This window comes from Vitis riparia, chromosome 1 (assembly GCF_004353265.1).
Source record: "Vitis riparia cultivar Riparia Gloire de Montpellier isolate 1030 chromosome 1, EGFV_Vit.rip_1.0, whole genome shotgun sequence".
Taxonomy (NCBI): Eukaryota; Viridiplantae; Streptophyta; class Magnoliopsida; order Vitales; family Vitaceae; genus Vitis; species Vitis riparia.
This window is the reverse complement of record NC_048431.1, coordinates 256,638-277,500: the sequence shown is the minus strand read 5'-3', so window position 1 is coordinate 277,500 and position 20,863 is coordinate 256,638. Positions and strand designations below refer to the sequence as shown.

At 36.9% G+C, this 20,863-nt stretch overlaps 3 protein-coding genes across 6 annotated transcripts; 2 read left to right on the top strand and 1 right to left on the bottom strand.

The window, feature by feature from the left end:
* The first annotated feature begins 5,357 nt into the window (after positions 1–5,357).
* On the top strand, positions 5,358–10,459 carry LOC117916573 (probable 6-phosphogluconolactonase 1). 2 transcript variants are annotated; one of them, XM_034832690.1, is made up of 4 exons: positions 5,358–5,508; positions 6,404–6,624; positions 6,720–6,855; positions 9,547–10,459. In XM_034832690.1, exons 2-4 carry the CDS (start codon positions 6,452–6,454, stop codon positions 10,036–10,038), a joined length of 801 nt encoding a protein of 266 aa, XP_034688581.1. In that variant the 5' UTR covers positions 5,358–5,508; positions 6,404–6,451; the 3' UTR covers positions 10,039–10,459. The 2 variants fall into 2 exon arrangements, with proteins under 2 accessions (XP_034688581.1, XP_034688573.1); XM_034832682.1 differs by lacking the exon at positions 5,358–5,508 and adding an exon at positions 5,633–5,715.
* Positions 10,460–11,129: 670 nt separating this feature from the next.
* LOC117916555 (fructokinase-like 2, chloroplastic) lies at positions 11,130–16,942 on the bottom strand. Its single transcript, XM_034832649.1, has 5 exons — positions 16,810–16,942; positions 15,271–15,587; positions 14,536–15,176; positions 13,177–13,648; positions 11,130–11,610 (listed from the first exon to the last, which is right to left on the bottom strand). Exons 1-5 carry the CDS (start codon positions 16,848–16,850, stop codon positions 11,384–11,386), a joined length of 1,698 nt encoding a protein of 565 aa, XP_034688540.1. The 5' UTR covers positions 16,851–16,942; the 3' UTR covers positions 11,130–11,383.
* Positions 16,943–17,020: 78 nt separating this feature from the next.
* Positions 17,021–20,803, top strand: LOC117916563 (folate synthesis bifunctional protein, mitochondrial). Of its 3 annotated transcripts, none has more exons than XR_004651577.1 (4): positions 17,021–17,126; positions 18,009–18,148; positions 18,651–20,294; positions 20,461–20,803. XR_004651577.1 is itself a non-coding variant. In XM_034832667.1 (3 exons), exons 2-3 carry the CDS (start codon positions 18,082–18,084, stop codon positions 20,117–20,119), a joined length of 1,536 nt encoding a protein of 511 aa, XP_034688558.1. In that variant the 5' UTR covers positions 17,021–17,126; positions 18,009–18,081; the 3' UTR covers positions 20,120–20,382. The 3 variants fall into 3 exon arrangements, 1 of the variants encoding a protein (XP_034688558.1); XR_004651578.1 differs by having other exon boundaries at positions 20,430–20,803; XM_034832667.1 differs by lacking the exon at positions 20,461–20,803 and having other exon boundaries at positions 18,651–20,382.
* The last annotated feature ends 60 nt before the right edge of the window (positions 20,804–20,863 follow it).

Sequence of the window (20,863 nt, the reverse complement as noted above, 5' to 3'; positions counted from 1 at the left end):
GAGATATATTATATTAAGTTTATATTTAATTTTTTTAAATGAATAAAAAAAATGAAATGAAATATATATTATTTTTAATGTTTAAGATAAAAATTATAATTTATTTCAATATTTTTTTTAACAATATTCGATTAAATATATTAAAACTTTATAAATAAAAATTTCTATATTATATTATATAATATAAAAAATAATATATGTATTAGTATTATTTTACAATATAGTTTATAAATCTTCTTTTTTCTTCTTTTTCGATCACAAATTTAAATTTTTAATAAAAAATTTTATTATACAAAACAATTACTATACAAAAAAAAATGATTAAAAAATAAATTTATGATATATAAAATATTTATATACTATATCTTAATTTAAAAATAATATATCTCATATAAAAGGAACATAAAAAAATATGATGGATACTTATGGAATAATTTATTGTATCTCATAGTGAATTAAAGATATTCCATATTTTACCTCATCAGGTGTTATATCTAATCAATCAAAACCAACCTTTTGAAGACTTTTTCCCCCACAATCCTTAGTTAACTGTAGTTGTACAAGAGCACGATATCAAAATTACATTCCTAACAAACAGAACACGACTGATTGTGATGAAACATAAAAAACTTTGGTCGAGAAATGAAAAGATTGCCATGTTTGGGGCATTGAGGATGCTCACTATAGATAACTGGGGCTCTTGCAAAGAAACAAGTGGATATCATCATATGATTTGGACTTATCTTGGCTCAATAATTTAAAAGAGCCAATTGGACATCCAACCCCATTTACTCATAATGGCCACCTCTCTCTTTCCTTTGCTTTCCCTATTTAGTAGTCGCTGTCTTGGGGTTTATTTATGTTTTCATTTGCTTTCCTATTCTTGACATCCAAGGATAAATTAACATTGAATTTTTCGACTGTTCAATCAACCATTTCATTCAATCAAGACATCTTAGTGATGTGCATTGTAAAATCTAAATATGATTGATTATTACTTTTCCGTAAGATATCGAAATACCATAAAATGATTAGTGTTTCATAGGATATCATGACGATGCTCAATGTGAACATGATGTAATAAATATATAACAGAAAAATGGTTAAATTTAGTTTCTAAAACAGAGTAAATACTAGTGAATTTTATGCAAACATATAAGAAGAGTGATGGGCCTAGTATGAATTTCAATGCGCTTTGTCTTCCTCTAATCATTTTAGCACTCTCCGAGAATAAACTAGGTATTGAAATGACCAACTAATAATTACAAAGAAGACATAAAATGTTGATAAATTCCCTTCCAAAAATTTAGATTCAACTATAATCATCAACAATCATGATGATCAAAGACAAGGGAGGAGGAAAAACCTAAACATTAACAGACCAGACCATTCAAGCAGTCAATGTCTCAATGAACATGAACACAACCCATGACACATAAAATAGCAAGTACCCAGATCAGGACACGGAAAGATATATAGAGAGTAGTGCCCTAATGCTTAATATATGACAAATTATAAGAGACTAGATCAAAACAAAGCAGCATAAAAGCCCTAGTACACTCATGCCAAAATAGGAGAAAACAACATGTTTGTCCCACTTCAGTTAACATTTTCCTACCCTAATGATTGAGATACAAAAAGATTCCACCAAAGAGGAAAAAAGGGTACAAAAGGGGGAGAAAATAGTTGGGTTTTTGTTTCAAATACTTGTGCTTCAGTAGAAGAGGTAGCCAAGGTGTTTGATATTTCATGCTTCGTAGATGCTGATGCAAGAAACTCCAAAGGGGGCTGCCCAGAAGTCAATTTTTGAACAGGACTTGGCCCTATTGACTGGCCAATCAGACTGTTGCTAAGAGTCCCAGAAGCAATCACTTCCTCATCCCACAAACCCCATTTTTCCAAACCAAAGGACTGGAAAATATCGCAAGGCATGACACCATCCAAATTGGTATTGTCTCTCCAGTGATTTTCCTGCAACTTGAACAATATGATTCATGAAGTAAATTAATTTCAGTTCTTAACAACCACAAGGAACACAGGGTGAAATGGGGTTAGTTTAATTCAACTTGATAACATGGTTTTTTTTTCTTTTTTTCTAGCTATTCACTGCTTGTGCAAAGCATGATAGGAATATGAACACCATCTTCACTTTGAAAAACCAATGGTAGGAGTCAGAGATTGCCTGCAGAACAGCTGAGCACAAAGATTAGTAGTTGATCCACGAATGATCTACGTGTATTGACCTAACCAGTTGACAATTTCCTAAAGTAATTGCCCGTTTGTCCAAGTGTTTGATTCAGCTCATTTGTCCTAGACTCACATCACAGAGTAAAGCACTTAAATTATGCTCCATTTTCTCGGCTATGAATAATTTAATGGTATGTATAACAAACAAGCTACCGACTTAGCGAGTTTTGAAATTGGAAGTGGAAAGGGGAGACACTGATCAAGTTAGATTCCCACACTCAAACCTATTTTCAAAAGAAATCCGAACTAACCCGCTTCGTAAAACAGTCCATCCTATTACCGGGAGGCCAATCATTCTTATGCGGATGAGACGGACAAACACCTCTTGTGGGATCATATAGAGTCTTACTGCTCACTTTCTTATATGAATGGGTTCAACAAAATCTAACTGGTTAAAATAAGCCTAACTTGTCCTTTAATTAATTATATTAATCCCAATGATTGACATATACATAAAAGAGTCGAGTTTTACAATAATGTGTGGGGAAGCTTGAATTATTGCTTTGAAAGGTACAAGTAGGCAGCAGTGAGAGATGACGTTATCATGGAGACAAGCATAGGTATCAAAATTATTGGAGGTAGAAGGATGCTCTGAAATTGTTGAAGAAGGCAAGGCTTTTATTGGAGCATCTGTAGTGTACCGGCGGTTTATGTGTAAAACAATGCAGGAATATCAGAGATATTTGTATTATTTATGTTGAGGTTGTTGAGTGTGGCCATGGTTATCTTCAAAGATAGGGGTCATATCATGTCCAGCATTTATTATGATTTTGGATGAAGACATTAGAGGGCTAAAGTACTCAACAATGGTGAATTTTGGCTCGACATGTTAATCTTCTTTACATGCTTCGAGTCATATCAAATCCCGTGTCAATCACCTTGGCCATACTTCCGATGGCCAAGTACACCCCATCATATTTTTCGAGAAGAAACATTATTGCCAACGTACCAGTGAAAAGAAGTTATTTACATTCATGATTTGGATCATTCATGGTCAAAAGAAGTAGGATGACAATTGTGTCTCTCCAAGGGCACGTTAAACGCAAAACTAATGAATAAAATACGCTTTGTAGAAACTAACAAAAGTATGAAATGAAAATTAACAAGAGTTGAACCATTCATTTGTTTAATAATGGTAGACAGACCAGGAGTTTCAAGAATAAACGCAATGGCATATGTGTTTTTCAAAGTACTTGTCCTGCCTACCATGGAGAAGGGAATGTGATTTTGACACTCTTCATATTTTAAATGAGGGTGTGCCACATTTTTCCCATGCCTTCTCCTTTCCATTTTTCTCAATCACATCTTTCTTCTCTCCAATTTTGCACATGCTAGGTGGTAATGCACTTAGATTTTGAAGAGTAGAGGATGCAGCTCTTTGGTAGTTGAAAACTAGACAAAAAGACAGGCAACCAGCAATCTTGAAAACACATTACATGACCCAGTTCTGCACTAGAAAACTGAATTTTGGGGGACCAGTGAATAATTAGTGTCCATTTTGGTGATAGCTTGATTAAATTCAGTAGTTAAATAGGAAGGGTTACAAGTGAAGAGTGCCCAATTAGTATAGAGATGCATGGTGAGTGGGGAAAAGAAGAGAAAAGAAGAGAGAAAGGGAGACAACTATCAAGTGTAGTTAAACAGAAGGGCCCCAAGTAGCCCTCACACCAACTAAGTACAATGGTTTTGTGGGGTGATAAAAGTAAAGAGGTTCGCTAAAAACGCAAAAAAGAAAAAAGGAATTAAAGCGAGGAGAAATAATGGGGGAAGTGGTAAAGTGGAGGAGTTGCTCTCAAGAAGTAGTTAGTGGGATTAAAGAGGTATGATTAGAAATGTGTTTGATTCTTGTCAAACTTAAAATCAAAATGAGAAGTGAGGTAAGAGATTGGTTTCATGGCTCATGCTTCTCCCCAAAAGGAGTAAACAATGTAAAGGCCCATCAGTATGTCAGGGCTTTGATAATGCTAATAGAGATTCCTGAAACTGCAGGTGCATGTAGGAGGAAGTCTTGATTTGTCATGATGTATGTGGGGTTTTCATCTCTTGGAGCCTTCTCCACGTATCTTTACTTCAAACCTCTCTCACTTTTCCCCACTTTTGCGCACTGTTGTTTGACAGCGATAGCAAGAGATTCCAAACTCCTCCTGATATGCCCATGATTTCATTTCATTTCTTCCTTTTTTTTTTCTATGGTGGTGGAGGTGGGAGAAACCGAAGAAAATGATGTCTGACATGATGTCTTCAATACAAACACTATCAAACATGACATAAAGCTTTGTCAATATGAATAAGGAATAGGCCCATGGATTGAAATGGCATATTACACTTTCAACCATCCACAAATTAAAACTTCCACCTGTAGCAACCACATTCAGCCCACCTAATTCTTCCACAAAATTCAATGGAAAACAAAATGCATGACATCATCCACCAAAATCCATTTTTTAATGGACTTGATAGTAATATAATATTTATATGTATTCCTCTGTGGGAGAAGTAATTGGATAGATACATTATAGAGTTATTTAACATACGAAAAAGCAGCTCATGGTGGAAGAATATATGGGAATAAAGGATGATGATGGGGTAAAGTGCAAGCCACATAACAATTACAGAAACATATAAAAAGTGTAGATGGGCTTGTTTTGGGGAGACATGGAAAAGAAAAATGGGGAAAGTTGAGAAGGAAGAAAAGGCAGCATTTTCTAAAAGAAAAAGAGAAGTGGAAAAACAAAACAAAGCCATTTTGTGCGGATCAATTTTATTTTATTTTTTTTTGTTAAGAATATAATAATTTTTTTTAAAAATAAAATCAACCCCACATTAGACTAAAATATTCAATTTTTTTTTTTTTTTTAGTGTTTCAAGACACAAAGTACATTGGTACATTTGTCATCATCAGATTTGGACAAGCGTTTATGTAAGTCTCTCTGCACTGTCTTCTTACTCACCCACAAAACAAACCCCCCCACCCCCACCAAAAATAAAAATAAAAATAAATAAATAAACAATAAAAAATAAATGTTGTTACCCAATAATTACACAATTTAAGCAAATATACGTTTCTTACCTTTTATTTCCCCTTCTCTCTCCTCCGAAACAGAGAAGTTATAGCAGAAGATCTAGGATAGTGGGACTTTTAGAGAGAGAGAGAGTGTGTGTTTTGGGTTTCACCATCTGAAATTTATCTGAAGGGAGAGAGAGAGAGAGAAGGAAGAAATTTATCTGTGTTTTGTCACGATCATTGGATGCACGTGGAAGGTAAATTCTTCTCATCTTGTTGCAGAATTTATTATAATCAGTAAATGGATTGAAGACTATAAATTTATTATTTTTAGTATTATTAATTGTTTTTGTGGGTGTATTAGTGTATATAATATATAATATAGTTTGTGTTGATACCCATCTTCCACCTTCGTCAGTTTCTTCTTTCTCTGCCACCCATCTCTCGTCTTCTTCTCCTTCTTTGTAAGCCTTTTTCTTTTCCCCTTTCTTATTATATTCTGTTCTGCTCTCTGTTGCAGTTCCAGGAATCTTAGATTGCAGCAATTTTGTTTTTGTGCTCTTTTTTGTGTTTCTGTAATTTGTTTTTCCTTTTTTGGGTTGTTGATGAAATGGGATGTGAATTGAGAGAGTTTTTTTTATCAGGGTGTGTTTGTATTTGCAGTAGAGGCCATCGTTTTGACAAAAATTGAAGTGATTCGAGGTGTTTTAGCCTCGATCTCTTGTCAATCATCATCTCATCATCACCAACATCAATTTTTCCTTCTTTTTTTTTTTTTGTTTTAGATTTTGAACTCTATTCATGGCATGATTCATTTGCTGTTGTTGAAGTGTTCTGTTGATTTTGGGTTGGTTTCTTGAATCTTGAATTATAGTACTCAATGATTTTTCCTTGTGTTCTAATCGGTGATGATCTAGATTTTCCTTGTTCCCCTGATTCAGTTTAATGCCCACCAAAGATTGGCCGGTTGCTGTTGTTTTATTCTTCTTTGAATTTAGTAGTGGACTGTGAATAGGGTTCCGTTTTATGCTTTTGGGTTCATTTTCTTTGAGCAGTTATTATTGTTCCGTCCAAAGCTTAAAAAAAAAAAAAATGGGTGATATTGCATTTGTGGAATATTTCAATAATCTGATTCTGTTGGTCCTTTTTTAGTGTTTCTGTTACACAAGGGCTGTCCTTTAAGTTAAGCTTGAGAAAAGAATGGCTCATTCCTGGGTTCACAAAGATAGAGGGGAGTTGAGGATTTATGAAAATTTGAATGAGCTCAGCACTGATTTAGCCGACTATATCGCTGAATTAGCAGAGGTCTCGGTGAAAGAGCGAGGTGTCTTTGCCATTGCTTTATCTGGTGGTTCTCTCATTGGCTTGATGGGGTATCAATGCTTTGCTTTCCAATGCTTTATTTTGTTTTATATTCTGCTTTATGATTCATTTTTGTATTTGGTTTTAAAATTCCGGTGCAAAGCAGAAAACTGTGTGAAGCTCCTTACAACAAGACTGTTGACTGGGCTAAATGGTATATATTTTGGGCGGATGAGCGTGTGGTGGCAAAGAACCATTCTGATAGCAATTATAAGTTAGCAAAAGATGGCCTATTGTCCAAGGTATTAACCTGGACTTCACGTATGCTTTCATTTCCCTTTTGTTCTCCATCTATAATGAAGAAAGGACATGAATTTCCTCCCCTCTCTAATTGAATCAGCATTAATTAACAGATTTTCTTCCTTCTAATTGGGCTATTGGACCCACCTCTAAAATAGAAATTATGATCTATTCAACTTCTAAAAACGTCTCCTGTTTGGAGTTTATTCAAGCATTATATGTTGGAGATTTACTTTGAACCCGAATTTGCAGGGAGCATTTGCCTTTTATATTTAGAGACCGATAATATATGCAATTTAATGATCTGGACTTTCCCATTTGGTTTGACATGTTCCCTGTACGACCTAAGATCTTGAAACAATTAACATATGAAAGTAACCTTTCTTGCAGCTGGTTTATGGAATAAAGCCTCTTTTAGGCTTGATTTGAGGTACTTTTAGACATGGTATCTGTGCCATGAGCACCAAGGGCTACTTCTTTTTTATTTTTTTCCCCTTTTTACTTTTCTTTTTATACCAAATTTCTTTAATGTTCTTAGCTGTCACATTCTTTAATTCAAGTTAGAAGTTGCTAATTATTTTTTAAGTTTATTTTAATGTAATTACTTTAAAATTTTGGCAGTCCTATTAATTAAGCATTGTGAGTGTAAGCAAAATTGTTACCGTTTGACAGAATAGTTCTTGTATCAGTTTGTTGGTTGCTTACACATGTCTTTGGCAAGAGCATGATTGCTTCAGATGACTTTCATTGTAACATTCTCAACCTCATCTCTTTGGAGAGTTTGCATGTTTTCAAGTTAACCTTGGCTTCAGTCCATTTCCTTGCAACCGCTTCTTTTTCTTCATAAACAAAGATGCATGTAGGCTGGCTGACACTTGAATACGGCACAAACAAGATACTCACTCCTGATTGGAATTGCTCACTTGAGCACATAATGCTAGAGGACCCTTTTTGGTTGATTGTCTGCTCCTGTGTTAAACCGGCATTTCTTTTAATTGGTTATACATGCATTTTAGATATCCAATACTGTCCAACTTTTCTTACTGAACTCAGCAATGCTTATGTAATAAATCAATGGAATACCCTTCTTGCTTTGCTTTTGAACTATGATTTCTAATTGCAAATTTATTTGGTTGCTTGGAATGAGAAATTATCTACTGTTTAGTTTGATATTTGGGAAATATAGATCTGGAAAATGATGACTCCCTTCAGTGTTGTGCTTGTAGATCTAAATGCTTTTTGTATGGCAATGCTAAACTTTCTTTGAACTGCAGGGAAGTAGCTTTTCCTATCTCTGAGATGTCACTTTCAGGAAATAAGCTAAATATATTACCCTACGTTAATTCGCTGACTTCCTTTTCTTTTTTCCTGATTTTGTTTTCCAATGTAATAAATGGAGCCAAAACATGTAATTTTTGTTTTTCCATTTTGACCTTAAACTAGATGTTTCTAAGCAGTGATTCTGTCACGGGACTGGAATTAACTTCAATAACCATTAAGCTAATGGTTAACATCATATGCTGTGTGCATTTGTGTGTGCGTGTGTGTGTGTGAGAGAGAGAGAGAGAGAAACTCAGTTGGGGCTTATGTCTGAGTCTCAATGAAGACCAACAAAGTTTGATTGGTAAGATATGTAGCCCATTAGCCATGATCTAAGAGGGTGTTGAACAAAATGACTCATCTGAAATCAAACCTGAAACAGTAAACGGGATTGGGTATTGATTAAATATTAATAATCTCCTTGGAGAATCAAATGACCTGCTGAAGTATGGGTATGTGATATACTATTCATGTCATCTATTTGTTATAAGGTTATAATTTGCACCAACTACTAATGGGCTATTGACAAAGAATATCTTCTAAAATCTTTAACTTCTTTTGATGGGTAGAACATTGCTGGAAAGATGGGGATGTTGGATGTGCAGGCTGAGAGGGGTATTATTTGGCTCTGACCAAAAAAAATTTAAATTGAATCATCATTTGCTAGGATTGCAAAAGTTACCCTGTCTTTGTTATTGACTTAATGAGGGATATAAGCAGAACTGTGAAAATCTTCAGCTCATTATAGGTTCCATTTTAAGTAGCATTTTCTTTATAAAGAATGCTAGACTATAGGCATGGCTGTTGATAATCTGTATTTCAAATATGTTAACAAACTTTTTCCTTTGTTGAACATGCATTTCTCCTTTCTTGAAAAATGGGCAAAAAGAAGAAAAAACTTCTGTAGTCTTGATCATGCCCAAGGAGCAGTTTTGTTAAACACTGGACAAAATAGGGCACATGCATGGAAATTTGATGGGATGCACACTTGCCCTGAATATTTTAAGAGGCGATGTTTTTGGGTCCACTGTATGCTACATGTAAATGACATGAAATGTTTCATTTTGATTCACCTAGAATTTTGAGCTCATATGTTAGCAGCGTGTCTCCAAATGATATTTTAAAAAATGAGTCATTTGGTTGAAGTCTTAAGATGATCTAAACAAATGGACTCAGTGAGTTAATTGATAAAGAAAATTAAGAAGCTGTGTTCCAAATGTAATGAACACTAGGAGTCATTTGTTCTGCTTCCAAGAATTCTCAGCAGAAAGGGCAGAATTGTTTGTTTATTTCTGTTCTTACTCTTCATTGAAACTGTCATTTGCTTGTGATTTGTTTATATTCTCATGTTTATATGCATTCAAAATTTACAGGTGCCTGTTGTTCCCAGCCATGTACATTCTATCAATGATACGGTGACGGCAGAGGAAGCTGCTGATGAGTATGGGTTTGCCATACGACAGCTAGTGAAAACCCGCGTCATCAGCGTATCTGATACCAGTGATTGCCCCAAGTTTGATCTCATCCTTCTTGGAATGGGCTCCGATGGACATGTTGCCTCGCTGTTCCCTAATCATTCTGTGCTCGAGGAGAAGGATGAATGGGTAACTTTTATAACTGATTCTCCCAAGCCTCCACCGGAGAGGATTACTTTCACACTGCCCGTCATCAACTCAGCGTCCAATGTGGCTGTGGTCATCACAGGTGGCAACAAAGCAGAGGCCGTACACTTGGCAATTGATGATGTGGGACCTGACTGCCCATCACTGCCTGCGCGGATGGTCCAGCCAACTAAGGGGAAGTTGGTGTGGTTTATAGACAAGCCGGCTGCCCTGAAACTTGATTGCTGTCAATTCTCTGAATAGAGCCAAGTGTGTCTGCATACTTAGTGGAGAGATTCAACACTTGTTGATCCTTTTTTGTCATCCATTTGTTCCCCCCCTTTTTGGCTTTGGGTTAATCTCTCCTTTTTGGCTTTTCTTCCCTCTCTATTCTAAGGGGGTTGTGGAAGTGTGATTATCCTTTTTGTAAGAAGAGGTTAATAAGTTGGGCCCCAATACAAAAAGCCTTTTCTGGTTGTGATTTCATTTGAGAATTGACTCTGAAGCTGGGTGGTCGGTTCCATGAGAAAGCTGGCTGGTGGGGTGTCAAAATGCAGGCCCTCTGTTCATAGTGAAAATCATTTTCATGAAATCTAATAGTTCTTTTTCCCTGTTCCTCATTTCCTTTTGCCTTTGTTCTTTAAGTCCAGATTCTATGAACAAATAAATGGAGTTGCTGTTGCCATAGTTTTTGTGTTGAACTGTCATTGCTTATGACCAGTTGATAACCGGATTCTGATATCCAACTGTCTTACAGCAACAAGAAAGAAAGAAAAGAAAAGAAAGCCAGAGCCCTTAGACAAAACATTTGGAAGATGCTCAGGGGAATAGATCACTGCATTGCAACGCGGTCTTTAGCAGTAATAAAGATCTATAGATATTTGTGGATTAAGAAGTGGGTGTTGCATGCATCTCACTAGGGTTGATTAGAGCCTCTAAAATACTCGATACAGCTATCGTTGAGCCACCACCCTGTGCTGAGAGTGAATGTGGGTGTTTAGTGGCTGTTCATTTATGAAACAAATTCTCCTCTGAACTTGATGTCCTTCCACTGATATTGAACTGTAGTTTCTTCACCTGCTCTCAATTATTGCCATCACAATAATATAAAGTACTTCAAATATATCCAGTCTCTTTCAAGAATATGACTACCCTGTAGTGTGTAAGGTTGCACATTCAACAAGGATGCTTTCAACATGTACCTAATTGATTATATGCCAACCAAATATAATAGATTATCTTCAGATTTTAAATTAAAGTATCCAATCAGTGATTATCACTAACACAGGAGGAGATGAAACCTGATATTAAAATATCCAATTAGTGACATGGGAAGAAAAGTTGAAGCCAGAGAATCAGTGCGCTGGAATCTGTAAGTTTTCAATTACTCATGCCTGAGTCACAGGTGCTATTGTGACAAATCAAAATTGGCGTTACAAAAGTGGAAGCCACATCCATGAAACCCTATCTGAGAAAAGAAGATAAGGGGAAAAGGAAAACAACTCAGGCTGGCTTTAATTTACAGAGGATGGAAAGATCCCTGCCTCCCAAAGGCACATTAGGCACCTAGAATGCAATCAGCTACATGAGAACAGTGAGACCATCTTAATCAACTTACAGGTGCTAATGTGCGGTATTCCTTCTCTGTTATCGATCTTATACCATCTTGATCAGGGACCACTTCTTCTTCCATATCTTCTTTAGGAGGGTAGCCACGTTGTCGTGCAAGTAACCATTGGTCTATAACTCCACAATCGATGGCATACCTGATTGAATGCTCCAAGTATCCCTTATCAGTGATGAGATGCGGCTGCACTGTTAACATCCTCATGAGACCTGAAAAATGCCATAAAAAATTAAGTCAGAACTACAGGGATTTGATTTCAGGAAGAAAACAAGGCTTGATCAATTCACTAACTGATATCCATTTACCAGCATTTGGATTAATGAACATAAGCCAAAAAGAAATGTTGAGTTCATATCCCCTCTCATGCATGCAAGATTTAATATGTGTGAGATAAGTACGTGAACATATCTATCTATATTATTAAGGCAGTTCACTCTTGCTTTCTTTTATTTTGTTTTTCCATGTATATACATTGAAAAACCCTATCCTCTCACTCTCACTCTCATATCCTAGGTGATAATAATCTTGGCTCCCTTCAAATGAATTTTCTCCAGAATCCTCCACTGACCACATATTTCTTGCCACAGTGATCAATGCTAGACATGACCCAGAAATATGACAGGGATCACATGGCTAAAGGAAAAAAATCAAAGTGATAATGTTCCACTTGATCTATCATCATGTAATGCCCAAACCACATTTGGCTGCCAATATGGTTCCATTGTTTTCATCATCACAAGGAGAATACCTTGTGATTGCCATTAGTTGGCATGCAATAATAGTAATAATGCAACATCTTCAAAGGTGTGTGCAGAATCAATTATAAATAAAAAAGTATTAATGACCACTATATAGCTTTTAGTGGCCATTTCTGAAATTGTTATAGAAGGGAAGAAATGACAGATGAAAAAAAAACAATGCACGGGCATGAAACTTCTACATAAAACACTACAATTTCAAAGTGCTCATTTTACCAACTCCAAGCAGTGTTGATATTGAAGTGAAACTTACAAACGTATTAGCCTGAAAAATCAAATAGAATTTTTTTCCCCACCCTAAAATATGCTTCCCTCAAATCATCCTCCTATATCTTACCAGAACCAACATCAAACAAACCTACATCCCCCCACCCCCACAGCACACACACTAGTGTTTTGGGAAGATTGTTTGATTAGGCTAAGAAGTAACTTTTCACTTAATAAAGATGACATAATAAAGATGTAAAAGTAACTCTGGAAAAGAACATATAGAAATATGATATTGAACTTTCCACACACTGTTATCCAAAAAGAGGGGTGAAAGGAAAATTAAATTAAATTAAATTATTAAATAAATAAATATTGCTTTCCTTAAATTTTAGTGTGCAACTGAGAGATACTTACATTTGGTGCCAAATTGATTGCTAAGCCAAAAGGTTATATTCAGCACTTCCCTAGGTAGAAAATATTTGGTTCAGATAGACTATTAGGCCAGACTTTGCATCCATGGAAGCTACTGCACCACATGAAGAGGCCAATCCCAAGCACCCTAAAATGTGGGACTAAGTTGCAGAATGTCTTTGAGTCATGTACAGGCTATAGCATCCCTCTAGGGACACATAATGGTGCCCATGAAAGAAAAAGGGAAAAAGGATGTACATAATGGTGGGTTTTCTTTAGGTGGTGTAGCTGCTTCCACAGATGCAGAACTCCTGAGTTTCTACAAGATAGTGCCCACTGCAGTAACCTGGTCTATAACAAGCTAGCAAAGATGAAATAATTAGAAAAGCAGTCTACCTGCGACAATACCATCTCCAGATGCAGACATGTCACAAGTGAAAGGTGTAATGGGTGCATCCTCCATCCCATGAACTGCACCATTTTCCTCCTTAGTATAGAAATGAATCTTAGAAGTCCCATTTGTTACAAACAAAACCTTGAGATTCTCATGCCAAAGAGGTCCAACCACTACTGGATCATAATGAACAAACTTAGAATTGTTGTTATCCTTGGTGTCAAAATTCTCAGTGGACTTGATCCCACATAGAAATTCAAGTTCTTGCTTGGTAACCTCAATAATATCTGCAAGATTCCATGCTTGCTGTATGAACTTCTTGGTTTCTTGACCAGATTGCCAGAGTGGCAACGGAAGATTTAGATCATAAAAGATAACCCCTCCTAGTTTCTTAGAAATTTTGATTGCACGGAATGTTGTTGATGCCATGTTCTGATCAAGCAGGGATGATGTGTTGAAGTAGAACATCTTTGCCTGCATCAATGGTTTTAAAGAGGTTCACAATTGCCTCAAGTAAAACAGAAAGTCAAATAGTTTCTAATCAAAATCATAACCACCCCAAGTACAACGGTGGGTCAGATAGTTTATAATAAAAAAATTTAAGTAAATACCTTGCAAATAAACACAGATGAAGGTGAATAAAAGGTAAACCAAATATTGTTCATTTTACTAAGTCACATATCTTTATAGCTAGTATTAATACCTGAGAAACTGATTATGTATGGTACAAATGAACCAACTTCTCAGTCTATCATGTGTGAAAATGCAGGTCTATGTCTGAATGGTGACTTCTTGAAAAAACACCAGTGACCAAATCCATTTTCCATCCATGCCTACCAGAACCAAAGAAATGGGACTTGGATAATGACCATTAAACAGACAGAAACCTTTGTACAGAAGGTGCAGATCACACCAATCAAGGCCTTCAATTTTAGAATCCAAAAAAAAAGCAAAAAAGACATGGACAAGAGTGAGCAGCAGTTTTTTTCATCATGGGATGGACAGAAAAAATGCAAATCCTGAATTGATAAAATCATCTGACTATGCAAACCTTGGTAGATAAATACAAATACAATGGTAAAACTCAACATGCAGCAATCTGTATCATCTAGATGATTCATTATCCAATTTTTAATAATGATGGATTCATGGATAAAGCCATGGGATATCCAACAACTATAGCAGAATTACTTATGAGTTCTTTCATCTTCCATTTAACAAATTAGTTTCAAGTGTGAATCAAATTAAATAACGGGAGTGATATGTTACGAATTAATAAAAATCAGATACAGCTACAAAAGGCCAAGGACAATGAATAAGTTTCAAAACCTTATTTTTGTCACAGAACAGAAACTTCTCACCTCCCTCAGCACATCAATATTGATCTCAGACCTTGACAAAGAATCCTCAGCACATGGTTTGACACAAGTCATTTTCAAGCCCCCCCTCCTTCCAATCTTCATTTGTGATACTGCTGTTGCCTTTTTACCATCAATACAAACAGATCGAGTTTGAACATTGCTCACATTCATATAATATAGCATAGTCTGACCGAAGTCATCATCCCCGAGTTTTCCCATGAAGGCTACCTTACCACCTAAGCTTGCAAGAGCTACTGCAACACTACCTGCAGATCCACCAGGAGCCCGAACAAATTTTTCTGGGTTCCAAAATGTATCCTTCATTCTTTCATGGATTTCATAGTCTATAAGTCTGTTGGCTGGTCTTCCTGATGGCACAAAAGCATGTTGAGCAGCTCCAAAGCAACAAACAAGAGGAGGCCAACCATATGTGGAGCTAATATCTTCATCATCTTTTCCAAGATCTAGGTCTTCCTCCTCTTCATCCTCCACCTTTGCAGTGAATGTGGAACCTTCGTGATCACTAAGGTCAGTCTCACCACCTTGATCTTCTATGTTGTCAACCTTCTTTGTAGTCTTCCTCCGTGTCCTCACCTTCTTCTCAATTCTCTCTTCCACGATGCCAGTAGAACTAGAGGCAGCTGAGAATTATGGAGTGACAAGTTTTGCCCTTGTAAGTAGATCCAAATCAAGAGTGAGCATAAAGGGTTTACCAAATAAAATGGAAAAATTTACCTTTCCTTCGAGTCCTTCGTGGGGTTTTCTTGGAATCGTCACTTGATGCAGATGGAGTATTGACTACCACTTCTGTAACATCACTCTTCACTGACAACTCAGAATTCTCCTCTGGGGTGTCAGGTACTGCCTTTTTTCTACTTCGTGTAGGAGATTGTTTGGATTTCTTCTTTACAACAACTGGTTCTTCAGTTACTGCCAAGGACTCCACAATTTTTTTCTTAGACACAGCTGTAAGTTCCCATCTATTCTGCAGTCGAATATCCTGAATTTGCATCAAGTTCAATGATGTGTAAAGGGGCCAATTTGAGTGCCACCTGCATATGCAAAGAGACAGTGAGTTGGCCAAGTTAGAAAAGACTATTGTGGAGTGTGGTAGAAACTATGGGGTTCTCAGTTCTCTTTCTAGCAGAAAAAATTGGATTCTTCTCAAAGCTTCTATATCTCCATCATCTGGACCACAAAAGAAATGCCTAACCAGGCAACGCCCAGTTGAAGTCTTGGGCCATGTTTGGCTGGTGGGAATAAGAAAATTGGAATGTATAATACTATTGACTCCGCAATGGAAATGGCTTTTGCAATTCCCATTCTTATGGTTGGATATAACAGAAATTAGGGGGTGGGCAACTAAATAATAATTTCACTGACTCTTCATTCCTTTAATTTCTTTGCAATCAAATGAAAATTTTCACTTTCTCACCAACCAAACTACACAAACATGAAAATAAATGGAAGTTTCATTCTCTCCCTTTCCTCCACTTTCTTGGTTACCAAACCAAATCTCAGCTTTCAAGTCAACAAGTGCACAAAACAAAAAATAAAACAAACAGTTTTGTTTTCTATTCCTTTCCATCATTTTCCTAAAAATGAAACAAAAAAAACCCCTCTTTCACAATGACCAATTCAGGAAAAAGAGAAAATTACAACAAAAGAACTTCATTTTCTATTGGCTTCCTCCATTTTCTCAGCAACCAAACAAAAAATTGTTAAACTTTCTTAGTGACCAAAATGCTAAAATGGGGTCGATGTCAAGTTCATGAGGCTTAAAACCTCTTTCTTTTTTGCTTCATGCTGCAAGCATTGCGAATCAGAATACCAGTTGGGTGCAATGGATGAATTATCCACCCACAGGTGAATGGACAAATGGCCTGGAATAAAGCATTCATTAGTACTTTGGATCACGTATTTCAGACCACATAATGCATCCAATCCCACCAAAACAAAGGTACCCTTTAGCCCAATTCACGCTACAGACTGAGATAAAAACTAACGAAAGACAGCTTTGGTCTTCAATTACTGCTTTATACCCCATCATACGGTGGCCCTCAAATCTATAATTAACATATCCTATTATGAGAAAGAGGGGGGAATCGTTTTCACATGCAACTTGAGGTGTGCCAACTGAAAAGATCATCAAACAAGTTTTTGAAATTTAGCGACTTTTCACAAATACCCATTAAGCTCTGATCCCTTAAAAGATACTTCTACATTCACTACATCAATACAGATACACATAGAGAGAGAAGGTAGAGAGAGAACCTGGGTAGAGAGAGAAATTGTGTGAAGGAGAGAGAAGCCATTGAGAGAAAGGAAGAGAGCTATCCACCCAAACAGGTGGAGGGTTTAAGACTCTGTAAGCGGGAGGGGACGAGGGTTTTTCATTTTTCATTTTTATTTTTATGTTTTTTGAGCTTTTTGTAAACAAAATAAATAGCTAAATAGACAGAAAGGCCACTTCTTTACATCAAAATTCACAAAATGCCATTAGCCAAGAAACGGTGTCGTTTCTGTGACCCCAATCCGCCCTCCTCTTTCACCTTCCCACATCCTCGACCGCCAGTCTCTCTCCCTCGCCGGTGCGCCCCTCTCTCTCTCTCTCTCTCCCTCTCTCTCTCTTCCTTTGATTTTGTTATTTTCAGATCTTCCATGAGAAAGTCTAGTTTTTTTTTTTTTTTTTTTACTTAATCCAAAAAATTTTGTTAGTTTCAGTTGTTTGTTTGTCTTCAGTTTATTTCATATATTTCCTTTTTTTCCCTGAATTTTGTTGGGTACCGAGAAAATGTAAATGTTTGCTAGTTTTGAGTTTTGTTTGGTTCTGTAGAATGCATGATGCTTGAATGATAAACTGTCCCAAAGATTATTTGTTGAATGATGCATGCATCTGTTTGATGAAAAGTCAAGCAAATTACTTTTGATAAAAAAAGAAAAAAAAAAGATCATGTCATTTTTATGAATCTAAAAAAGGGTTTTCACCAAAACAGGTTTCTACTACCATGCTTAAAGTAGCATTCTTAAAATACAATTCTGACCAGTAGGGCTTGTGATTAAAGAGTAGGATAAAGGATAAGAAACTCTTGAATTGATGCAGTGTTGCTGATGTAGTGTGACTATAAGTCTAACCACATCCTTGGTCCTTGGAAAAAATGAAGGAAAATGTGAGGGAGGAAAGAAAATAGGAGAGAAAATGTAGAGGAATATGAAAAATAGATTTAAGGTTAACTAATTATTTTTATATGCTTCTTTTAATTATTAAAAATAAATAAGTTTCTAATTAATTTTAATTATATTTGGTTTTCTTTGTATTTTTCATGGTAAACTAAACATGAGAAAGTCATTTTCTTCAGCATTTTTTCCCCTTTTCTTAGTACTTTCCTGGAATCATTTGCCTCTCTTTTGTGAAGTGTGAGCCTATCTAATTCATCTTATCGATCATCTCTTTGTCTATTATGTGATTGTAGTGTTCAGTGCACAAACTGACAAGGTGGCAGAGAACCGAGTTGTGCTTTGAATTGTTGTTAAGATACTCCTAATATGAACATTTTCAAGCAGCTAGCTTCCACCAGATGTGGGTTTAATGGTGGAATGAAGTCTTGTAGAGGTAATAACTATTCACTTGAACTAGCTTTGGATAATACCATGCGATGTTTAGACCCTGAGCTGTGCTGTTTTAAGGCAGTAACATGATAGAAAACTCAGGACCTGCATTCAGATACTAGTTTGTGAGTGAAATCAATGTGGTTTTTTTATAGTCTGTTAAATTAAGTTTCATAATTTTAAGGTTGTTCTACTCATAGAACAATAGATTAGATGACTTGTGTAAAGGTTAACAAAGTTGGTTGGTTCCATATATGAATATGGCCACTGTTGTATAATCTGAACAAAACCAGGTCTTGGTGTTGGACATCCCCAACTGCCAGTGGGTTGCATAAGCTGTAAACTTGTGTTGCACCTTGTATTTTCCTATGAAGAGTTCTTCACAAGACCAGCAGGACCAGGACTGCACCTCTTACTATAGCACACAAGGCATAAGTAGTTAGTAATGATTGCATCAAAGGTTACCCATGCTGCTTCCCTGATTCTTGTTCTGATCTTCTTTGCAGCAACATGTGTCTCTCTCCTCCATTCATCCTCAGGTACATCGGTGGAAGTACATTCCCAAGACCAGGAAGTAGTAATTGCTCTAGGAAGCAATGTGGGCAATAGAGTTGACAATTTCAATGAGGCCTTGCAGCTAATGAAGAAGTCAGGCATGCACATAACTAGACATGGATGTTTGTATGAGACAGAGCCTGTCTATGTGACTGATCAACCTCTCTTTCTCAACTCTGCTGTTAGAGGTATTACAAAACTTGGTCCCCATGAACTACTCAGAGTTCTGAAGAAAATTGAAAAGGATATGGGTCGGACTGATGGAATAAGGTATGGTCCGAGACCAATTGACCTGGATATTTTGTTCTATGGGAAGTTCAGGGTTAACTCTGAGATTCTTACCATCCCCCATGAAAGAATTTGGGAGAGACCATTTGTGATGGCCCCATTGATGGATGTAATGGGATCAGCTATGGAGAGCGATACGGTTGCATCCTGGCATTCTTTTTCAAAACTTAGTGGGGGACTATTTGAGTCATGGGAGAAACTTGGTGGTGAATCCCTCATTGGAAAGAACGGGTTGAAAAGGGTTTTACCCACTGGAAATGTTTTATGGGACTGGTCACTGAAAACCTCTATGATGGGTATCCTTAATCTGACCCCAGATAGTTTTAGTGATGGAGGGAAGTTCCAGTCTGTGGAGGCTGCAGTTTCTCAGGTCCGCTTGATGATCTTAGAAGGGGCAGATATTATTGATATTGGTGCACAGTCCACACGCCCAATGGCATCTAGGCTTTCAGCTCAAGAGGAATTAGATAGGTTAATCCCTGTCTTGGATGCTGTTCTAAAGATGCCTGAGGTAGAGGGGAAGCTGTTATCTGTGGATACTTTTCATTCTGAAGTTGCTTCAGAAGCAATTGGCAAGGGAGCTCATATTGTAAATGATGTATCTGCAGGACAGCTAGATCCTAACATGCTTGATGTTGTTGCCGGCCTTAAGGTTCCATATGTTGCTATGCACATGAGGGGGAACCCATCTACCATGCAGAATAGCGAGAACCTGCAATACGATAATGTTTGCAAGCAGGTTGCCTCTGAGTTATACTTGCGAGTTAGAGATGCTGAATTATCTGGTATTCCAGCCTGGAGGATAATTATTGACCCTGGAATTGGATTCTCAAAGAACACTGAACATAATTTGGACATTCTCATGGGGTTGCCAAACATACGAACGGAGCTTGCAGGGAAGAGTTTGGCTCTCTCTCATGCTCCTATGTTGATTGGACCCTCGAGGAAGAGATTTTTAGGTGATATTTGTGCTCGCCCTGCTGCAGCTGAGAGAGACCCTGCAACCATTGCTGCTGTGACTGCTGGGGTTTTGGGCGGTGCAAACATTGTTAGGGCACATAATGTCAAAGATAATTTAGATGCTGTGAAGCTCTGTGATGCAATGGTGAAGCGGGAGAGATCTCAGGCATGATTTAACATAGGATTTTGCATTTAATTCTCCTTACCTTGGTCAGAGGCTACTACAATGCAAAAACAAACAAGTATGAGCAAAGCAGGGAGAACCGAGGTCAGCCAGTGATCGATGGAAGAGCTTTGCGGTGGCCATTTATCTTTATGTAAACATGCTGTTGTAAACTCTCAAAAAGGTGCACATGTTTTCCTAAACTTTTATTCTTTCCCCTTCCTGTCTTTGCAAAACTGGTTAAAAATTTTTGTTGAGGAATTGAACTCTAATCGATCCTTGATATGTTTATGCTTCTGTTGTTGCAATTCCTGTATAGCTTCTGTTGACAAGTGTGAGATGGCATGCAGACAGGAAGTTCAGAGAGGAGCAGATGAATTTGCTACAGTTGATAAAAACTAGAAGGGACCCATTTCAGTTCCTTATAAGACAAGAATTGCCGAAACCGCAACTGAAACCCTGGCCCCGTTGATTCTTGTTAGCAGCTATATCCGAGCACAGTTGTAATTCTCTACTGATAGTCTCAGATGAAATGCATTATTAGTAATATGGTCTTGTTCAAGATTATTTCTATACTAGTTTTAAAATTATTAGTGACATGTCAGCCACCAATTCTCAGTTTTAAGATTGAAACTGCTATAATCGAAAATCCATGCTGAAGGTACAAATAAACACAGGCACAGTGTCCATCAACCTCTCATGCGTCGGACTTTCTCTCATTTTTTCTTTGTATGAATGACCAGCATAGGTCAA